The sequence below is a fragment of the Ciona intestinalis genome, chromosome 3 (genome assembly GCF_000224145.3).
Source record: "Ciona intestinalis chromosome 3, KH, whole genome shotgun sequence".
Lineage (NCBI taxonomy): Eukaryota > Metazoa > Chordata > Ascidiacea > Phlebobranchia > Cionidae > Ciona > Ciona intestinalis.
In genome coordinates this window covers 111,999-132,335 of record NC_020168.2, presented here as the reverse complement: position 1 = coordinate 132,335, position 20,337 = coordinate 111,999, and the positions used below count along the sequence as shown (strand labels likewise).

The 20,337-nt window shown below is 36.5% G+C and overlaps 7 protein-coding genes across 8 annotated transcripts in view; 1 reads left to right on the top strand and 6 right to left on the bottom strand.

The window, feature by feature from the left end:
* Window positions 1-20,337, top strand: part of LOC100181629 (nesprin-1) — a 108,649-nt gene that overhangs the window by 44,599 nt on the left and 43,713 nt on the right. The window lies entirely within an intron of this gene.
* Window positions 109-2,963, bottom strand: LOC113474146. The gene is made up of 6 exons (XM_026833968.1): window positions 2,554-2,963; window positions 2,051-2,287; window positions 1,598-1,801; window positions 1,007-1,240; window positions 868-952; window positions 109-539 (listed from the first exon to the last, which is right to left on the bottom strand). The coding sequence occupies exons 1-6, from the start codon at window positions 2,585-2,587 to the stop codon at window positions 179-181; spliced, it is 1,155 nt and encodes a 384-aa protein (XP_026689769.1). The 5' UTR covers window positions 2,588-2,963; the 3' UTR covers window positions 109-178.
* LOC113474147 lies at window positions 3,838-6,230 on the bottom strand. The gene is made up of 4 exons (XM_026833971.1): window positions 5,621-6,230; window positions 5,117-5,237; window positions 4,742-4,913; window positions 3,838-4,080 (listed from the first exon to the last, which is right to left on the bottom strand). Exons 1-4 carry the CDS (start codon window positions 6,117-6,119, stop codon window positions 3,901-3,903), a joined length of 972 nt encoding a protein of 323 aa, XP_026689772.1. The 5' UTR covers window positions 6,120-6,230; the 3' UTR covers window positions 3,838-3,900.
* On the bottom strand, window positions 7,453-9,655 carry LOC113474149. Its single transcript, XM_026833973.1, has 5 exons — window positions 9,403-9,655; window positions 8,919-9,116; window positions 8,406-8,505; window positions 8,256-8,355; window positions 7,453-7,720 (listed from the first exon to the last, which is right to left on the bottom strand). Exons 1-5 carry the CDS (start codon window positions 9,629-9,631, stop codon window positions 7,610-7,612), a joined length of 738 nt encoding a protein of 245 aa, XP_026689774.1. The 5' UTR covers window positions 9,632-9,655; the 3' UTR covers window positions 7,453-7,609.
* On the bottom strand, window positions 9,758-12,741 carry LOC100184052. The gene is made up of 6 exons (XM_026833970.1): window positions 12,594-12,741; window positions 12,149-12,278; window positions 11,769-11,860; window positions 11,299-11,520; window positions 10,745-10,919; window positions 9,758-10,483 (listed from the first exon to the last, which is right to left on the bottom strand). Exons 1-6 carry the CDS (start codon window positions 12,646-12,648, stop codon window positions 10,093-10,095), a joined length of 1,065 nt encoding a protein of 354 aa, XP_026689771.1. The 5' UTR covers window positions 12,649-12,741; the 3' UTR covers window positions 9,758-10,092.
* On the bottom strand, window positions 12,838-15,515 carry LOC113474148. Its single transcript, XM_026833972.1, has 4 exons — window positions 15,202-15,515; window positions 14,628-14,864; window positions 13,801-14,025; window positions 12,838-13,446 (listed from the first exon to the last, which is right to left on the bottom strand). Exons 1-4 carry the CDS (start codon window positions 15,242-15,244, stop codon window positions 13,043-13,045), a joined length of 909 nt encoding a protein of 302 aa, XP_026689773.1. The 5' UTR covers window positions 15,245-15,515; the 3' UTR covers window positions 12,838-13,042.
* LOC108949322 lies at window positions 16,404-20,175 on the bottom strand. Of its 2 annotated transcripts, none has more exons than XM_026833967.1 (5): window positions 20,084-20,175; window positions 19,448-19,636; window positions 18,800-18,997; window positions 17,977-18,106; window positions 16,404-17,916 (listed from the first exon to the last, which is right to left on the bottom strand). In XM_026833967.1, the coding sequence occupies exons 1-5, from the start codon at window positions 20,112-20,114 to the stop codon at window positions 16,848-16,850; spliced, it is 1,617 nt and encodes a 538-aa protein (XP_026689768.1). In that variant the 5' UTR covers window positions 20,115-20,175; the 3' UTR covers window positions 16,404-16,847. The 2 variants fall into 2 exon arrangements, with proteins under 2 accessions (XP_026689768.1, XP_018666719.1); XM_018811174.2 differs by having other exon boundaries at window positions 19,448-19,639; window positions 20,084-20,129.

Below are 20,337 nucleotides of genomic sequence, written 5' to 3'. Positions count from 1 at the left end.
GGGACACCTTTTTATTCTATTTTCTCGAACCATTTTGTAGTAAACAAAGAACATTCAAATAATTATAGAACCGTATCGTCACTCGCTTAGACCGTTGTTAATTGTTTAAAACGTGATCAGAATAATTAAATATTATGTGCTGAAGGTGTCCCGTCTTCCCCCACCCTACTATATATAATCACAAAGTTGCGTCTTCACTCGATCCATCTAGATCTAAATACACTGGTTGAGGCTTAGGTATAGGGTCCATATATCCGCCTTCTTTTAAATCATCATTTGCAGTATCTTCTGTTGGTGTTGGGGCCTTAGGTGCATCATCTATGTTTAATATACTGTTCTGTGGAATGGCGGTTCCACAGTTTTCGTAAAACCCTCGTGGGCTTGCGTTCATTTTGATGACGATATTTGGACTGTTTTGAGTGATTGCGCTGTTTACTTCAACGTATTCTGTTTGTGGATTTGGCCGTTTTATGCTTTCATACATGTTCGGTGCGTTGATTTCGCTTATCTCTTCAGGAAGTGAATCTTTTCTTCGTCGCCTGTAAAGTAATAATATTAAGTTAGTAATAGCCTTGGGTTGGGGTAAGATGGTCCATGCTTTCATTCTGTTTTATCATCCAATTTAGCAGTAAACAAAGAATATTTACAGAATTATATACCCGTATCACCACGGCTCTATAGAAGCGTTGTTAATTGTTAAAACACCATTAGGAAATAAAAATATTATGTGCTAACAGTAGGTCCTATTCATTTGCATTTGATTTTATCCATAAAGATTCGTACGTAAGAAAATAGAGTAACCTGTATAAGGTATTTATAATGTTTTATGTGACATTGGTAACCCGAATTTACTTAAATTTAGTTTACCTGTAAAAATAAAAACCAACCGCGATGGCGATTATTATCAAAACTCCTGCGCTTGCCAACCCTGCTATTAACCCAACTTGAGTTGCTGTGAAAACAAAGTAAATATTTGCTCCACAAACTTGTCGACATGGAAACTTACCGCGCGGCACTGGAGTTGGATTTACCACATGCATTCCTGTTGTTGAAACCGACGACGAATTTATCGACGAAACATTTGGTGGTAAAACTGTTGACGGGAGAGTCGGTAAAATTGGAGCCGAAATTGTCGATAAAACTGTCCCCGAAATTGTGGTGTTCATAGTAGTAGTCGTCCTTGTATTAAACTTCGTGTTGCTACCAGTAGTCGTCTTCAGTATAGGAACCGTCGCCTCATCTGTTACAAATATTCCTGTTACATCCGACTGCTCTATCAACTATACGCCGAATGTTTGTTAGATGAAACAATAGCTTTTTGCATACCGGATGTTAGCGTTAGATGTACGTTGATTTGCACAAACTAAATTTGAATTTTAGTATTAACGCATATATAGTACTGTGGGGTAAGATGGGATACCGTTAGCACCTGAATCCCACATTTCTTGATCGTGTTTTAAACAATTAATTCACAACGCTCTTTTCATGGTGTGTTTTATAATTCTGTAGATATTGTTTGTTTACTCCAAAAGGGACGAAAAAAGAGAATGAAAACATGTCCCATCTTACCCCATCCCACTCCATGCCGTATACTTACTTTCTTTTATACAATTTTCAATTGAATAAGAAAGTTGGAACCCGTAGCCATTCTGAGTAGAATCGGAGTAAAAGCTTAAGGTCGGATTGGGCGAAGTGTTCGATATAAATATTTCATCAGTAGAATTGTGCATACACCTCGTCTCATTTGTCCTTGTATATACTTGCGACCACTTTGTATAAGTGCTCTCGCAGAATGGTTTGCCTTACACAAATATTTTTAAGTTTCTTTTTGTTTACCATCACAAAATACTTATATATATATATTTGTTAGTTTAAAAATAACATTTTAAAAATAACACAAGAATTACGTCACATAGATAAGGTTTAGCGATTAAATATTCAACAATAAAAATATTATTTTCGGTTGGTATTATAAAATAATGCTTTTATTAGCTAAACAAAAATAACAGTATTTTTCGTTGGTCATCACTGCTAATAAACCATAACTTACCATCTGGCAACACTAAACGGTCACCACACACAGTAGTATTCCCATTTAAATCAACATAATAGAAAGTAAGTCGCAACTTATATCCCTCCTTTCCAAAAAACGTCCAAATACAAATCTCATTTCTCGGATACAATCCACCACTTTCTGGGTGACTTATGTTGCCGGTTCGGCTTGTAATGTTTAGTTTATCTGGTGTCACTGAACATGAGCTTTGTGAGTGCGACCCTTTAAACAACCCTGTAATAAAAACTTAATTTACACGCCGGTTCAAATTGGTGTTGTAAAGTTTATATAGTAGGGTGGGGCAAGATGGGACGACCTTTCAATCTGTTTTCTAGTCTTATTTGGTAGTGAACAAAGAATATTCAAAGAATTATAAAACCGTATCCTTAAGACTTCCATAGACCGTTGTTAATTGTTTAAAACACGATCAGGATATTTAGATATTCTGTGTTAAAGGTGTCCCATCTTGCCTCACATTTCTACAGATTACGAATTCTTACCTAAACATAATATTATTCCAAGAATTCGAACCATGATAATATCAACAATAATCAACTCCGTGAATCCGGCCTTGATCTAAGTTCTCATCAAGTTAGACGATTTTCGTAACGAACTAACACTCAGGATCAAGTAGTCCGAAATATTTAACAAGAACAATTCCCACTAATGGTTTTCTGTTATAAATATATATATCGACCAAAATAGCATCACCAGCTTAATGTTCAAATAGAATTTAAATCTTGTTATATATTATAAGCTTACAGAGCACCAAATGTTCTCATGGTTACCTCACTGTCCTACTTAATGACCGTTGGTCGGTGAGTTCATAGTTTCTATTGTTGAAAAAATGTTTCGTTTACTCAATGACGTAATCAGCAATGTTTGTTTGTGGATTACGTCACATAGAGAAGGATTCGCGATTAAATATTCAAGTTATAACAATACTGGGCGCAAGTGTAACTTAAGAAAAGGGATAAAATCCTTTTTTTTTATTTTTGCTTATTTTTTGTTACCTTCATGTTTTTAATTATTTGACGAGTTTAGTATATAGCACTGTAGGGTGAGATGGACACCGTTAGCAAATAAAATCTTATATTTTTTCGTATTTTAACAAATAATAACCTTCCTTTAAAGTCGTCGGTATGGGGTCACACTTTAAAGTATTCTTTGTTTACAACCAAAATTGACGATAAAAAAATATAAAAAACATGGACCATCTTACCCCAATATTTACTATAGAAGCGGATTTATATTCTGTTATTTGGTTTAACGTACACGGGCATATATAAATACGAGTACATAACATCTGTGTATAGTTTTATTGAGCGAAACTTCGGACGTACACTTCGATATTGTGTGTTAATCATTACGCCGCCATTGTATTTTGGGTGTTGTTATTTAACAAATATTGAACATTTAGTTTCTTCTACTTGTGCCGATATGGGTCACTACTCACTAATTTATTTTGAACAAGGTGGTTTCTACACTTATGGTATATTAGAGCAAGACAGAATTGCTACAACCCAGCGTTCCTTTATAAATTGTCTAAGTTTCCATGCATACATGGTCTAAATTGCAAGATATATGTTTAAAAAATGGAAAAATTACCCCCAAAAACAATCACCCACAAATTTATATACGTGGTAACTAGTAAGCGGACACAAGGTGTTTTAAACCGAACACCCATGTTATACCGACTGTCGTTGCCCCGCTACGCAAAGATAAATAAGTTACATATGTGGTAACTTGTGAGCTGGCACGAGGTGTATCAAACGAAACGTCTGTTTTTATAACGACTGTCGTTGTCCCGCCATACGAGGATAAATAAGTTGCATTTATTCATTCATTCATTGATCGCTTGCTTCGTCTTCAAGATCAAGATAGATTGATTCCTCAGTTATCGTCGCTCTGATTGGCTCTTCATATATGACGTCACCAACGTTCGGTTCGCTCATTGGTCGTCTTTTAATTGATGCGTATTCGTGACTGCTCATTGGTCGATATGGAACTGTTGTAATTGTTTCTTTCTACGAAAAAATATTGAATAGTTACGTTATGTATCAGTCAGTCAATGTACGTCGCTGATATATATATATATATAGTAAGGTGGGAGAAGATGGGACACCTTTCACACAGAATAACCAAATATCCTGATCGTGTTTTAAACAATTAACAACGATCTATGGGAGCCGTGAGGATAAAGTTTTATAAACAATCGTTGAATGTTTGTTTGAGGAGAAAATAGATTGAAAGGGTGTCCCATCTTCTTCCACCCTACTATATATAGTAGGGTAAGATATTCTATGTTTTCATTTTATTTTATCTTTATCGCCCTATTTCTTATGTATAGTCCGCTATATTACATTTTGCATGCGTTATTATATTATATACAGTGGGGTGGGGGAAGATGGGACACCTTTTGACTCTATTTTCTCATCCGATTTAATAGTAAACATGAAACATTCAAAGATTTATAAAACTATATCCTCACGACTCTTATAGATCGTTGTTAATTGTTTAAAACACGATCAGGATATTTAGATATTATGTGCTAAATGTGTCCCATCTTCCCCCACCTTACTATATAACATATAGTTCAAAAACCAGTGATCTTTCTTCTTCCTATGCCACCTACGTTACGCTTTGGCAGCTGTATCAAACAAACGGTCAAGTAGTTGCTATTTTTACCGTATTAGAATTGCTTGGTTTTGACGATTCGAAAAAAGTTGTAAAAGTTGCACGAGGTCTTGGAATCTCGCCGCACGGTGGCGCAGTTGGTGCGAGTCGATCGTATCTTGGAATATTTGATTGATGGCGGGATATAAGTTTCTTCTTCTCGGCGTCTTCTTTGTTAGCTTTTCTAAATTATAAAGAGTTTAAATCGAGGAATGTAACGTGCTCAATCATTGTGTGGCCGGTAAATGACAGTCGTTATAAAAAGGGTGTTCTGTTTCGTACAGCTCCTGCCAGCTGACGTGCTACGAGTTACCACCGACGTAATTTTTTGGATAAAATTTTTGACCCAGAATTTGAAGTTAGAATGAAATGTAGTTTTAATCTTACCTGTACTGTGTATACTTGATCACTCCTACTAGCATGACAATAACACTTAGTGCGGATATTCCTAACACGAGAACGATGGATGAATGTATCACGATTAAGTAACCGTCGGCGCCATTCTCATCTAGGGATGTTAAAATGTTAGCGTTACTGAAATTGTATAAACATGATGAATGAATGTAACTTATTTACCCTCTGGACAGCGACCTTAGGAACACTGGTGTTCTGTTTCATACACCTCATGCCTGCTTACCAGTTACCATATATGTAACTTATTTATCCTCACATGGCGGGGCAAGGACAGTTGTTATAGTATGGGTGTTTTGTTTTATACACCTCGTGCCCGCTTACGAGTTACCATGTAAGTAACTTTGTGGTTGAATATTTTGGGGTATTTTTTAATATATCCCGACAATTTATTAGACCACTCATAAGGTCCCACTGAGTTGAAGTAATTGTTGTTAAGTGTCTTATATGGACACATACACCCATAATTGTAGTATTTACCTGTGGTAGGCTGCCCGCTCTGCGTTGTGGTGTTATCGGTAAATATAACTTGTGTGTTATCATGTGTGTTATTTACTGTCGTAAATTTGTTTGTTTGAACTGCGAGATATGATGTCGTTGCGGTTGTGTTGGTTTGTTTTGTAGTTTCACTGATACTAAGATTGTTTAACATTGTTTGTGTTGTTACAGCTTGTCCAATATTTTGTGTGGTATTTTTTGGGTAAGTTGTTTGTGTAAATGTTGTTGTGTTTTTATATTTTGCTTTGGTGGGGTCGTTGGTTGCGTTTATCACTGTGTTTGTATAATTTTTTGTTGTGTCCGTTTTTGTTTTGGTGTTTGTGCAGTTATATACTTTTGTTGTTATTCTTATATGCGGTGGCTTCAGTTCGTTTGAGTATAAAGACACAGTGAGTCGTTTCCTGCTCGTCGGTATCGTAGAAATACCGTTGTAGTTAAAGTTGTTGGCACATTTAGAATATCCACTGGTGTGACTTTGCATGTTTTGTAAACAATATCTTTTATCTGTGGATTAAAATAGAGATTATTACCACGTTTATTTCAATCTGTAAATTGTTGTAGAGATTAATTGTAGCAGGTTGGGGTAAAATGGCCTATGTTTTTATTTTCTTTTGTCGTCCCATTTAGTAGTAAACCAATAATATTTACGGAATGGTATACCCGTATTCTCACGACTCTAAAACAGCGTTGATAATATTTAAACATTAGGAAATATTGTATGGCATATGCTAATGGTATCCATCTTGCCCCACAGTATTATGTTTCAGAGATTTAGCAACATTTGCAGTTACTTAGACGAATACGATGTTGAAAGTTTTTTTAATTGACTTACTGTTTGGCATCAGCATATATTTGCCACAGTTCGATGTACTAGAACTCATTCCCATTATATTGAACACAATAACTTGGTTGTCATGCAGTACGAATGTCCAATGGCATGGGTTAGTATGTTGTAGTTGTAGAGTTACTCCAATAGAGCTCGGATACGTTATAACATCCTTGTACACACTGTACAAGCAGTTACACAAAACCACTTGACAGCCATGGTCTTGAAAATAATGGAAACGATATCAAATGGGGATTCCTGGTCAGTTTTAATACAAACATTACAAACTATATGGAATATGATATAGTAGGGTGGGGAAAGATGGGACAACTTTTCATAAACCGTGTTCTCACGACTTTCATAGACCGTTATTAATTGTTTAAAACTCGTTCAGGATATTTGGATATAATGTGCTAAAGGTGTTCCATCTTTCCAACCTCACTATACAATTGTCTCCATTTTAAACGTTTCGGTTTAACAACTAAAGAACTTTTCAGTTAATGGTTTTAGTTTTTAACTGAGGACGTTTTAGTTCTTATGTCAAAACATATGAAATAAAGACAATTGTTTCGTAGATATATAAGCTGTGATGTTTTTTATGCTTTATTAATGTATTTATATTAATGTATGATTAAATGTTGGGAAACTATTCCTATATAACAACTTACCTAAGAATATGAACACTTGAATAAATAAAACGACCATACAGTCCATGTACCTTCCAATGTAAAGCATCTTAGTTGTATTTAAAATATCTTTCGCCTGTTCTATACAAATATAAAGAAAAGCTGACTGTGGTTTATATATATATAGTAGGATGGGGTGATATGGGACACCTTTACATTCCACTTTCTCCTCTTTGGTGTAAACAAAGAACATTCAGAACATTATAAAACCGTATCCTCACGAATTTACTAATTGTTTTTGTTAATTGTTTAAAACACGATCAGGATTTTTTGATATTATGTGCTAAAGTGTCTCGTCTTCCCCCACCCTACTATATATATATGATCGCTGCTATAAATAGTCGTCGTTTCGCCCATACTGTCTAATCCTCTGTTCTACTCTTAACTGTGAAACGAAGCCAAGATAATAACGTTATTTACATATTCAGTTTATTTGCATGTAATAAAATGTTATGATGTTTATGCATTGAAATCTATATACAATGGTGTTCCGTTCCACACTGCTTTTTCGTATACATGTTCCGATATAGTGGACACTCTTGCTGCGTATTTTGCACACGGATTGACGCTCTATAAACGTATACATCAGATAACTATTAAAATACAATCACGGATATAATTTATATCGTTATAACACTATAAATTTTTAGTAAGTTGGGGTGAGAACCATATTTTCATTCTCTTGTTGTCGTTCCATTTTGAGGTAAACAAAAATTAAAAAACACAATCATGTAGTGGAGTGGGGAAGACAAAACACCTTTAGCACATAATATCTAAATATCCTGATCGCGTTTTAAATAATTAACAGCAGTCTGTGGGAGTCGTGAGGATACAGTTTTATAATTCCTTGAATGTTCTTTGCTTACTATGCTTACTATACCTAATGGGACGAGAAAATAAACTAAAAAGGTGTCCCATCTTTCCCCACCTACTGTATAACCGAATCCTTACGATTCTAAAATAGCGTTGTTAATTGTTTATAACAATATTAGAAAATATGGGATATTGTGTGCTAACAGTACCTATCTTCACCCACAGTGTATATAACACTTACGGCATCTAGTTATCGGTATTCTCCTATCCAAACGCACTGTATAATACTTACCGCACAAGGCACATATACATCCTGATAAATATTCTCCTCACAAACATTCTCGTTTTCTCCCACGCCGTCTTGAGCGATCATAACCGTGCCTGTATCTATTCTAAGAATGCGGTGAGTTAGATAACTTACATCTTAAACACGGGAGCTTACTTGAGCCGATAACACGTCGCTCCTGTTGTAACCAGTGTCAATATTATTCCCGCAGCAACCGCCACAATGATGTAAACTTCGCGACCGCTTGCAGCACTTTCTGTGTATAGTAGTGTGGGGTAAGATGGGATATGTTTTTATTCCCCTTTGTCCTCCCATATGGTGGTAAACAAAAATTAGAATTAAATAACCATATTTTCACGTAGGTTGGGGCTAGTTTTAGTAACCAGACTATTTTAGGACCGTCAATTTAATTCGTCTTACGTTCTGTAAGATGGTACATGCTTTTATTCTGTTTTATCATCCCGTTTGGTAGTAAACAAAGAATATTTACAGAAATATATAACCGTTTCCTCACGACTAGATCTATAAGAGCGTTGATAATAGAAAAACCGGGAAATGTGGGACATATATATTATGTGCTAACGGTATCAATCATACTCCAATGTATTATGGTATATATTATACTGTATTTAAATAGGGAGATGTAACTAAACTGAATACTTAACTTACTTTGGTTTTGCTCGCACTGCCATATCTCAGCCCGTAGTGAGATGTTTATATTGTTTAACTGGGGTGTAAATGTGTATGCTGAGGCGTTTACAGTGTACACGATATTCTGGTTGCAGATGCCTTCGCATTGAAACTTGTTGTGGCAGGCCATATATACCTTGCTGAGTAAATGAGATATATTTCCAATCAATTTTAACCCTGGAAAAAGTGAGGGGAACATATATAACATTATATTGACTTTTACACGTAAATATAGTAGGGCGGGGGAGGACGGGACATCTTTAGCACATAATATCCAAATATCCGGATCGTATTTTAAACAATTAACAATGGTCTATGGGAGTTGTGAGAATACAATTTAATATTTCTTTAATTATTCTTTGCTTATTGCTAAATGGGACAAAAATATATAAAATATATTGAAACGATATCTCATTTCCCCCACTCTAATATATGATACATCACACTCAAGCTAAGTACTGACCATTAGGCAGCAATAAGGAACCTGTACAAATTCGACTTTCATTTTTCTCTCCCACGTTTATATTGAAATGCACATTTGATCCACTTGGTTGCCTTGCATTGCCCAACGAACAAGTTTCTGCCGTCAAACTGAGCCCTTCCTCGCTTAGAATGCCCGGTATAATAACCAGGCTTCTGTTCGCTACACTTATTCCTTCATTCGAGGCAACAACAGAAATACAAGCTGCCATAAAAACGAAACATTAACTTTTTTCTTCAAGTGACATTCTCACATCTTACCAAATACGACGGAGAAGATCAAATGTAATAGTAGCATGTCGCTTGTGTCAATTATATCGACCATTAACGCACCGAAGTTGCAATTCTTACTTTATTCAACAAACTGAACATGTATAGTGTTGCACATCTAGGTTGTTGCGCACCTAGGTTGTTGCGCACATCGGGTGTTGTGAATGTAAATTTATGCTAATGACGCAACGCAATGACGCAATATTTACAACATGCTTAGAAATCAAGAAGATACATTCAGAACATATAGTAGGGTGTGGGAAGATGGGATGCACTTATTGTTCTTTATTTTCTCGTTCTATTTGTTAGTAAACAAAGAACTTCTATAGAGGTATATAACCGCTTCCATAGACCGTTGTTTTAAATGGACACAGAAAATACTTTTATAGTTAAGTATCGGCGTTTAAGTATTTTCAGATAAATCACTATCGTTATACAAAATGTTTGCAACTAGTATTCGGTTTTCAGTGTCGTTTAAACCATCACTCGGTACGCGATTTGTGGTCGATTCTATTTGATCTGATGCCACCGGATCATATACTACATGTTGTTGGGTTATGGTATGAAAATATACTTCGTCTTCTTCTAGCCTTGCGTTTGCTTCTTTATCACGAATTTCCTCGTAAAAATTTGTCGCCGTTTCAATGTCTTCTATCTGTGTTGCTTCACCGTTAGATGTCACTTCCTCGTGCAGAGTATTAAACCTAACGCTTTGCGTTGGAACGTCTGTATTGGATGTCATCGTGGGTTGAGTCGTGTCGAAATATGTGTGTTCGAAATCACGCGTTTTACGCCTGAAAACGAAGTCAATGAATGAATGAAACTGGTTTATCCTCCCATGGCCGGGGCAATAATAGTTGTTATAACACGGGTGTTTTGTTTCATACACCTAATGCCCGCTTACCAGTTACCACGTATGTAACTTTGTGGGTGCTTGTTTTTTGGGGAGTTTTTCATAAGACAACCATTGTTGGAGCAATTGCCCTTAAGTGTCTTTCCCAAAAACTTACTCGCCTGCAATGGTAGCATCAAAACCAAGATAAACTTTAACTCACCTATGATAAATACACCCAAGCACGATCGATGTCAATAATATGACACAAGCTAATATGACGAGAAGAAGCAGACTGAGTGGGAAGCTACGATTCCCTCTTACAGCTGCAGGTAGCTGTGTTGTAGAAGCTTGAGTCGTTTTATCTGTTTTGTGCGTTGTATCTTCAATGGTAGTAACTGTAATAATAATGTGGTTTGCTAAATATAAATATTAAGCGTACGTAAGTATCTATAGGGCTATGTATTTGTCGCTTATTCTATTTAAAAAGAAAACTTATGATGTGAATTTAGGGAAAATTTATATTTAAAGAATACATTCGGTTGGATTTGACTTTTGTCGTTTGCGATTTTCGTAGCACTTGATACCGAATGTTATTTTGTTACGAAAATTATCGAACTCATGTGTGCTACACAAGGGCCAGATTAACGAAATTTATCAAAAATATTACCTAATATGCTTACTGCTTACATAGGTTGTACCTTATGTGGTAAAAATAATAACATAGTACGTAGAATAGTAAGTGTACGAAAAGGTTGTACATATACTGCTACATACCCATTGGTCGATCGCATTTAAGCACAGTATAATTCATGACGAAACCACTTCCTTCGTTTCGGGCGTTGGAATAAAATTTCAAAACTTCTCCGTGCCTATAACTGACTGGTAGCACCTGATGCGAACAGTGTTTCCGTGCGGATTCCAAACACCCAGTGTTTCCGCTTTGCTGAAGTAGAAAGCATTTGTTTATCGGTTCGTAACCACACATACGGAAGGAACCTGCAGAATGAGAAACATGGAATGAATGTTATTTATTTATCCTCGCGTGGCCGGCAACGACAGCGTTATAACACTGATGTTCTGTTTCATACACCTCGTGCTAGCTTACGAGTTACCACGTATGACAGTCGTTATAACACTGGTGTTCTGTTTCATGCACTTCGTGCTCGCTTACGAGTTACCACGTATGTAACTTAATCGGTGATTGTACCACAATTTGACCAAACAATGCTAAAACATTCGCTCACCTATTTCAACATAGTCTTCGCATAGACCGCTGCTCATTTGAATAACATCGATAGATGTAAAGACGAGCAACACAGTCGCGGAACTCTGCCAACTTTAAATATATCTCGGTTAAAAAAAAAACAGCAAAAAACGTGCGTCAGTACTGTGGGGTAAGATGGGGCATTGTTTGCCCATAGGATTGCATACGCTTTCCAAATTTCGTTATAAATTCAAAACAATACTTTTTTTAAAGTCGTGAAGCAACGGGTATATAATTATGTAAATATTCTTTGTGTACTAACAAATGGGACGATTAGGTAAAATTAGGCCTGGCCCATCTTACCCCAATCCAGTATATATATATGTGCGTACTGTACGCAAAAACCGTGCACCCATATACCTGCACGATTGTAGGGACGGATACTTTCCATTTGGAAGCATTGGTGATCGTATTACGCCTTGATCTCCACTTAGCTGTAAATCCACATTGGATAAATTACATCTGTGTTGTCCATTCACTTGCGTCAACACTACGTAGATATATAATTGTTACTTTAGTACTGTTGGGCAAGATGGATATCGTTAGCACGTAATATCCCATATTTTTTAATACTGTTTTTAACAATTAACAACGCTCTTTTAGAATCGTGAGGATACGGTTATATAATTTTGTAAATATTCTTTGTTTACTAAATTATTGGGCAATAGAAACTTTAAAAACGTATGGTATCTTCCCACAATCTACTATACAGCACTTTATTGCCCCGTATAGTTATTTAGCTTTGTCCTGTCTTATGGAAAACATAAGTATTGTATAGACTATGTATCATGCACACATGGCTTACCAAACACCATCAGTATAGAAAATAAACGAAACAAATCACTTTGCTGGTTCACCATCCTGTTTCAACTTGTTCCTCACAAAATGACATGGCTTTCACATTTGCTGAGTTTTATATAAAAATAAACTGACGCAATTTACACACGATATAAGACTAGACATAACTATTTATACTCCGTGCTTTGTAACTACATACGTTGTAACTGCATACTTCGTCCTCTAGTTATATTCTTGTCAACCACCACGTATATTTTGTCGCGACTGTAATGTCTGCCCACGAAAACGCTATGTGACGTATCTCACGTTAAAATGTCGACTGGAGCAGATTTTCGAGCAAGTACACGTGATATGCATACAATAAGTGCGTCATGCGAAAACGAGACACTCAATTTATATAAAAAATCTCGATTTTACATGAAATAGGTAGAACCATTGAAATGACCTTCATTATCCTTATGTTGCGATTAACTCATACCTAGCTTCAGTGTCGTTTGGTAAAACATTACCAGAAGTAACTTGTTTGTATATCTCGTTTTCCACCATACCGTAATGATTTTCTTTAGCTGGTTCGGCAGGAGTTACATTCAACGCATACTCGTATGTCAAAGGGTTAGGAGTTGTGCTGTTGACTCTTCTAACTCGTTTCTTTCGTCCCAATCTTCCGTAATAGATAAAACGACATAATAACAAGCACAGTATAAAGCCTACAACGCCCCCCGCTACGCTTGCTACAATGATTCCTGTTGAATATGACTTCGTTGTGTGCTGGTTGCTGTTGCTGGGAACGTTTACAGTTGATGTTGTTGTTGTTGTTGTTGTTGTTGTTAACGAAGTTGGTTCAGTGCGTTGATTTACAACTGCAAAACAACGTTGTATAGTACTGTGGGATAAGATGAACGACATTAGCACATAATATTACATATTTCCTAATCAGGATTTTAACAATGAACAAGTTCTTTTAAACTGAGGATATAGCTATAAATTTCTGGGAATATTTTTCAATTACTACCAAGTAGGAGGAGAAAGGAGAATAAAAGTTGTCTAACTTTGTCATTATTATCAAACCCTGACCAAATCTATTTTTATTGTTCTTCTATAATCATACACACGCCTTCAAATTTCGATAAAACGGAATCCAGTAATGCTTAATGACGTGTGTCGTACGAGTATATTCGACGACTGCAGGTAAAGGGTTAAACAAGCATTCTTACTTCTTGCGTTGGAACATGGGTTCGTATAGAACGTTAATACAAACCCAGTATCGCTGTGGTTTTGATCGGAGTAAAACTTTATTATCGGTGGCCACTGATGACCATGTAGCTGTGTAACCTGGTTCGTATGTTCATTACCACATATATTGTCACATAAAGTAACGTTTGCGGTTTCCTTGACAAAGATATAGCATCCATGATTGTTAAAGTTGCACAATCTTTCGCCTGTAATAAAACAGTAAGGCTCGACTACGCTGCAACCACTGTGGGCGTAAGTGTCCTTGGGCAAGACACTTAACGACAATTGCTCCAACCCAGTGGTCACTAATGGGTCGTCCAAATCATCTTCAGACATACATAAAAAAATTAAGAAAATCCCCCAAAAAATAGTCACCCACAAAGTAACGTATACTTGGTAACTCGTAAGCTGGCGCGAGGTGCACACCCGTGTTATAACGATTGTCGTTTTCCGGCCACGCGAGGATAAACTAAGAGTTACATCCATTCATTCATTTATTAGTACTATGAACAGTCGATATAAAAACATGTTTATATGTATCTCATATTTCCTGATCGTGTTTTAAACAATTACCAACGCTATTTTAGAGTCGTAAGAATACGGTTTTATAATTCTGGTGTAAAACGGTCCATGTTTATGTTCTCTTTTATCGTCCCATTTGTGAGTAAACACAGGAAATTGACAGAAATATATATTCATATTACAATATATATAACTGCGTCTTAAAGTCATGAGGATTTAGTTATATAAATTCAGTAAATATTTAACCATTTTACCCCAACCTTATATAGGTTGTAAAACATCTTACCGTTGGGTAATTCAATGTAGTCCCTCAAGCACGTTTGATGCGGGTTATGAAGTCCCATCTCCACCACCCTTAACAATAACACGCGCCTCACATCGGTGAACACCCACGTACAATCCTGGTTACTTGCATAGTAGTTGCCATCCATGGGGTGTGTCAAGTTACCGCTTGTGTCGGTTACCAGTTTGAAATTCGTCCCGTTAAAACTACTGCACGATTTTTCTTGTTCTGTTGCGTGTCCTGGGTATATACACGTTGCATTATATAAAACAAGTTTTTACTCTCTTCAAAAACGATAGTAAAGATCGTGTTATTTTAGGAACAAAAAAAGGAAAAACATTAATTATAGTGGGGTGGGGAAAGATGAGACACCTTTAGCACAAAGTATCCAAATATCCTGATCGTGTTTTAAACAATTAACAACGGTCTGTGGGAGTTGTAAAAATACGGTTTAACAATTCTTTGAATATTTATTGTTTACTATCGAAAGGGACGAGAAAATAGAATAAAAAGGTGTTTCATTTTCCCCACCCCACTGTATATAATTGACTTATTGGCAATATACGTTAAACCTTACCTTCAGTTATGCTACAAAGCAAAAGCATGGCTATTAGTTTCATGATACACCGTTGTTTGCAAACTATATTTGCAGCAAAGCACTGTGAACGTGCATTAACCTGTGAGGATCTATTACTGGCTAGTTACTATACCAAATGGGAAAACAATTAAAACTGAATTGATTCTGTTTCCTAACCACAATAAGCAAACAACTAGTGCTAGTGGTGTTTACAATCACCGCTAACTAGTCTAATATTTGAATGACGCATTTCCCGATGTCTCTTCTGTTGTTTATTTCATCATCACTCGCACACGTATATACACGTGTAAGATGAATCTTGCAAGAAACGGTTCCTACGAATTTACGTGTAAGCCAACATATATGTATATTTTCGCTAGCTATCGTGATAGGCGAGTTAGGTCGTGCTGCAAATGCATTAGCTCCCATGCTCTTATATCGATATACAACTATGTCCCACGATTGAACCGGGAGAAACTTTCGTATAGTAGGGTGGGAAAATATGGGACACCTTTTCATTCCATTTTCACATCTCATTTGGTAGTAAACAAAACATTCTCAAAGACTTTTAAAACCGCACCCACACGACTCCTATAGACTGTTGTTAATTGTTTAAAACACGATCAGGATATTGAGATATTGTGTGCTAAAGGTGTCCCATCTTCCCCCACGCTACTATATCTTATGTGATAAATTCAGTAGATCTGGCCATGACATATAATGCTTTTACTGCACGATTCTCGTAACGAAATAATCTTCAGATTTAAATGCCACAAAATACGTAACCGACCATTTTTAATGCTTTATTTGCAGACCGATGACGCCATTTTTAGACGAAATTTATTTTCTTATGGTATGCTATTCGTTTGACTTTATTTTTGTCCGTTACGTACTTTGTAGATTGTAGCATCATCACTTGATACTTTCATACTTTCGTGTCTTATTGCCTAGTTTTAGCATAACACAGAACAAAGCTACGGCGTTTATATAAAGTAATGCTGTTATAGTAGTTTCCCAATTCTACTCGTTACAGTGTTCTCCTAATTATTCTGTACCTAGTTTCTTAATCCGTGCTGTTTCCAGCCTAGTTTTCGTATTTGGTCTATTTTGGCGAGAACGGGGTAGATGCATTTATCTGAAATCTAATTCTCCCACGACAGTTGATATAATACGTAGCCATAGAATATATAAAAAACTTTATATCATATATCGGGATAAAGTTTATTTATTTACAAAAAATATTGCCTGCTGATGGATTATTACTTCAAAAAGTAGGACATGCGAATTCTAGACGTTTATATACAGATGCTAACCAGCAGGCGTGTATTTACAAAGCGTAAAGTATGTGAGTGCATGGACTACTATATTTTTAGTGAGCCGTGGTAATCGTTATATAGCAAGTTGGGGGCAAATGGGACACTTTTTTCATTGCATTTTCTCGTCACATTTGGTGGTAAACAAATAATTTTCAAAGAGTTATGAAATCGCATCTCACGACTCCCATAGACCGTTGTTAGGTGTTTAAAACAAGATCGGGATATTTTTTGATAATATGTGCTAATGGTGTCCTATCTTCCCCACACCCTGTTATATAAAGGGAAAATAGTTATTGAAATAAATGACAGTTTGTTTATGGTAGATATTGTTCATTCCTCCAATAACACATTTGGTTCTTCGTTGTTGCCAGCGCATACCTCTGGATCTACCACTGATGTAATCATAGCTTCGCTTGCCATGTTTCCCTCTTCCTTCGGTGAACTGTCGTACAGTAGATTAATCTGAATTTCCTTTTCCTTTGTATCATCCATTTCGTTGCCACCCCCATGTTTTTTCACTTGTGTTGCTTCACCCGGCTCAATGATTGTAACTTTTGTGTTTAAATCAGTTGGTTCGTACAATATGTTTGACTTCATCAGGTTTTGATCCATGTCTCGTTTATCATTTTGAGAAAGTGAGTACAATTCGTTTACCATCGTCTTTTTTACGTCGTCCGTCTTTGTGTCTTCTTCTAAGTTTTCAGATGTATTTTCATTGTTATCCACGAAAGCGTTGCTTCCACTGCGAGATGTAGGTTGGCCGTCAATTCCAAATACAAACTCATACTGCGCTATAGACTTCACCCTCTGGTTGAATCTTTCATTAGATGTGATATACTCGTACGGGTTTTCCAGCTTTTTTTGCTCATCTTCCTCATCTTCTGGAAAAACATATTCTATTCCAGGGGTGCTTGGTGATTTAAGATCAATGTTGGGTGTAGGCGGTACTGGTAATGCAGTATTCATACTTAGTGGTTCTAACTGTAATTTGCTGTATACACCATCGTTTGTTTCCGCTGATGTAGCTTTACTTGTCTGTGGTGGCGAGTCAACTTTTTTCTCCATTTTGGGCGATTTTTTCATCGATACATAGGTCACGTCGCTCACGCTACTTTGCGACTTTAATCGTTTCTTAGCGGATTTTTTACCCGCCTTTTTGCCAGACGATAATTTTCGCAATGACTTGGGTGTCATATAATGCTGTGGTTCGTTTTCTACAGTCGTCGCAACATCCGGGCTTGTGCACGCCGCTTGTGTGCTTACCGGTACATCCTCTACAGTTGTGTGGGTCTGCTTGTTAGCTTGCGCGTCACCAATTACTTGGTATGGTGATTCCACAATCTCTACCGAGGAGGTTCTAAACTGGAGCATCGGGGCGTCATTTTTAACGTGATATTTTCTATATGAACGGAATATATGTTATTACAATGATGAATCACTTTCCCTGTAATATACGCACCGCCATTTGGTATAAGTACAGCATGCCCACGCAACGGAGATCCCAGTGATTGATAAAGCAACACAGGAAACAGCTATAACCAGACCTACCATGTGTGAGCTACCGACCGCCACACGTATAACTGAGCAATCTGCAACAAATATTCGTTATGGTTTGGCACATTATTTATGATAGGGTGGGGGAAAATGGGACACCTTTAGCACATAATATTTAAATGCCCTGACCGTGTTTTAAAGAATTAACAGCGGTCTGTGTGAGTCGTGAGGATACGGTTTAATAGTTCGTTGAATGTTCTTTGTTTACCACCAACTGGGACGAGAAAATAGAATGAATAGGTGTCCCATCTCCCCCCACCCTACTGTAATACGGCGCCGTGGCAAAGGGGTTAGCGCGCCAGCTTTTATAGTGTTAACGTTTCGAATTCGAGACTACGCTGTTACTATTTTATACAAACAATCACCCACAAAGGTACTAATATGGTAACTCGTAACGAGTCGTAAAAGCGGGTACGAGGTATATGAAACAGAACAACCTTGTTTTAACGACTTTCGTTGCCCCAACATGCGAGGATAAATAAGTTACATTCAGTTTTAAAAATACAATCTATAGTAAGGTGGGAAAGATGGAACACCTTTAGCACATAATATCCAAATATCCTGATCGTGTTTTAAACAATTACCAACGGTCTATGGAAGGCGTGAGGATATAGTTTTAGAATTCTTTGAATGTTCTTGTTTACTACTAAATGGAACTAGAAAATACAGTTAAAAGGTGTCCCATCTTCCCCTTCTCTACTGTATATATTTATGCATTCATATCACACCTGATTTCATTATTATGTTGGTGGTAAGAATTAGATCTTTTAGATCGTTCAGTTGTATTGGAAGGTCCATGTTATCGCTCAGCACACGTTGTTGGCATAACCCATTAGAGTTATATACACTGGTGCAAGACATCCATTCGTCACTTGCCTTGTTTAGCTGATATATCCGACAAAAACCTTCCTTCCCCGTCATAGATTCTGTATAATACAAAAATGAATGTAACTAATTTAGGGCAAAGCGCTGTATACGTAACGGAATTGTGATCAGAGAGATATGTTTTCTCTTGTAGTGGCAATATTAGTCTCTAAATTAAATAACTTTACATAGCACTTAATCCTGACTATTATTTCGTTACGAGAATAGTCCAGTTTCATGGGGACAGGGCCGGACTCACATTATTTATCACACGTTCTACCAGTTTAGCTTTGATTAATAATATTATAGCAGGGTGGGGGGAATCGGACACATTTTGCACATAATTTTCAAAAATCCTCATCGTTTTTTAAACAGTTAACGACGGTCTTATATGGAAGTCGCGAAGATACGGTTTTATAATTCTTTGAATGTTTTTTTTTTGTTTATTGACAAGTGGGACAAGAAAATAGAATGAAACGGTGTCCCATATTACCCCATCCTACTATACATACCATTTCCGATCATGACTCGTCCTTGGTAGTTAGCACCAGCATATAAACGAACCACCATTGCCAACGCATTGCTGCTGTTGACTACTTTAATATTAAACGAGCAATTCGTTGGGCTTTCGTTCCACACCAAAGCAGAAGAAGTTTTTACGTCTTGATCGTTACATTGATTCGCGTACGTGTATCTCACAACTGCTGGATAATAAATAAGAAAAACTGCAATGTTAAACTGTCTGTAAAAAAAATGTAATGTTAAACTGTCTGTAAAAAAACTGTAATGTTAAACTGTCTGTAAAAAAACTGTCTGTAAATAACTATTTATTCACAAATAGTTGACTTTAAATGTTTGGACTTAAACTTATTTCTGTATCACATAATAAGTTCGCTACCATACACAAAAATACACCTTAAACTTACCCTGCTGTATATACTGTATCTATATTTGTAAAATAAGCGTAATAATCATACACAAAAGTAAACCCTAAACCTTTTTATTTATCACAGAATAAGTTAGCAAAAATACACATCATTTTACTATTGCACAAAATTAGAACTTTAATAAATAAATCATTTACTGTCGTAACTTATCAGTCTTTTGCCGACGTTTCTCTTACATTCTCAAATTAATCAAGTACTTACCGATTAAAATACAGTAGACCGCTACATACATTTTCTACTGTGTTGATGATCAGGAATTAGCCTGAGAGTAAAAGTTATGCATACGTAAGTCCGGAGTGCTTCAACCGCCGACGCAATATTGACTTCCTGGTCTTACTACATATTCCACCATTATAACTATTCTGCCGCTAATATAATGGTGGAGACGGGACACCATTAGCACCTAATATCCGAATACTCTGATCGTGTTTTAAACAATTAACAACGGTATATGG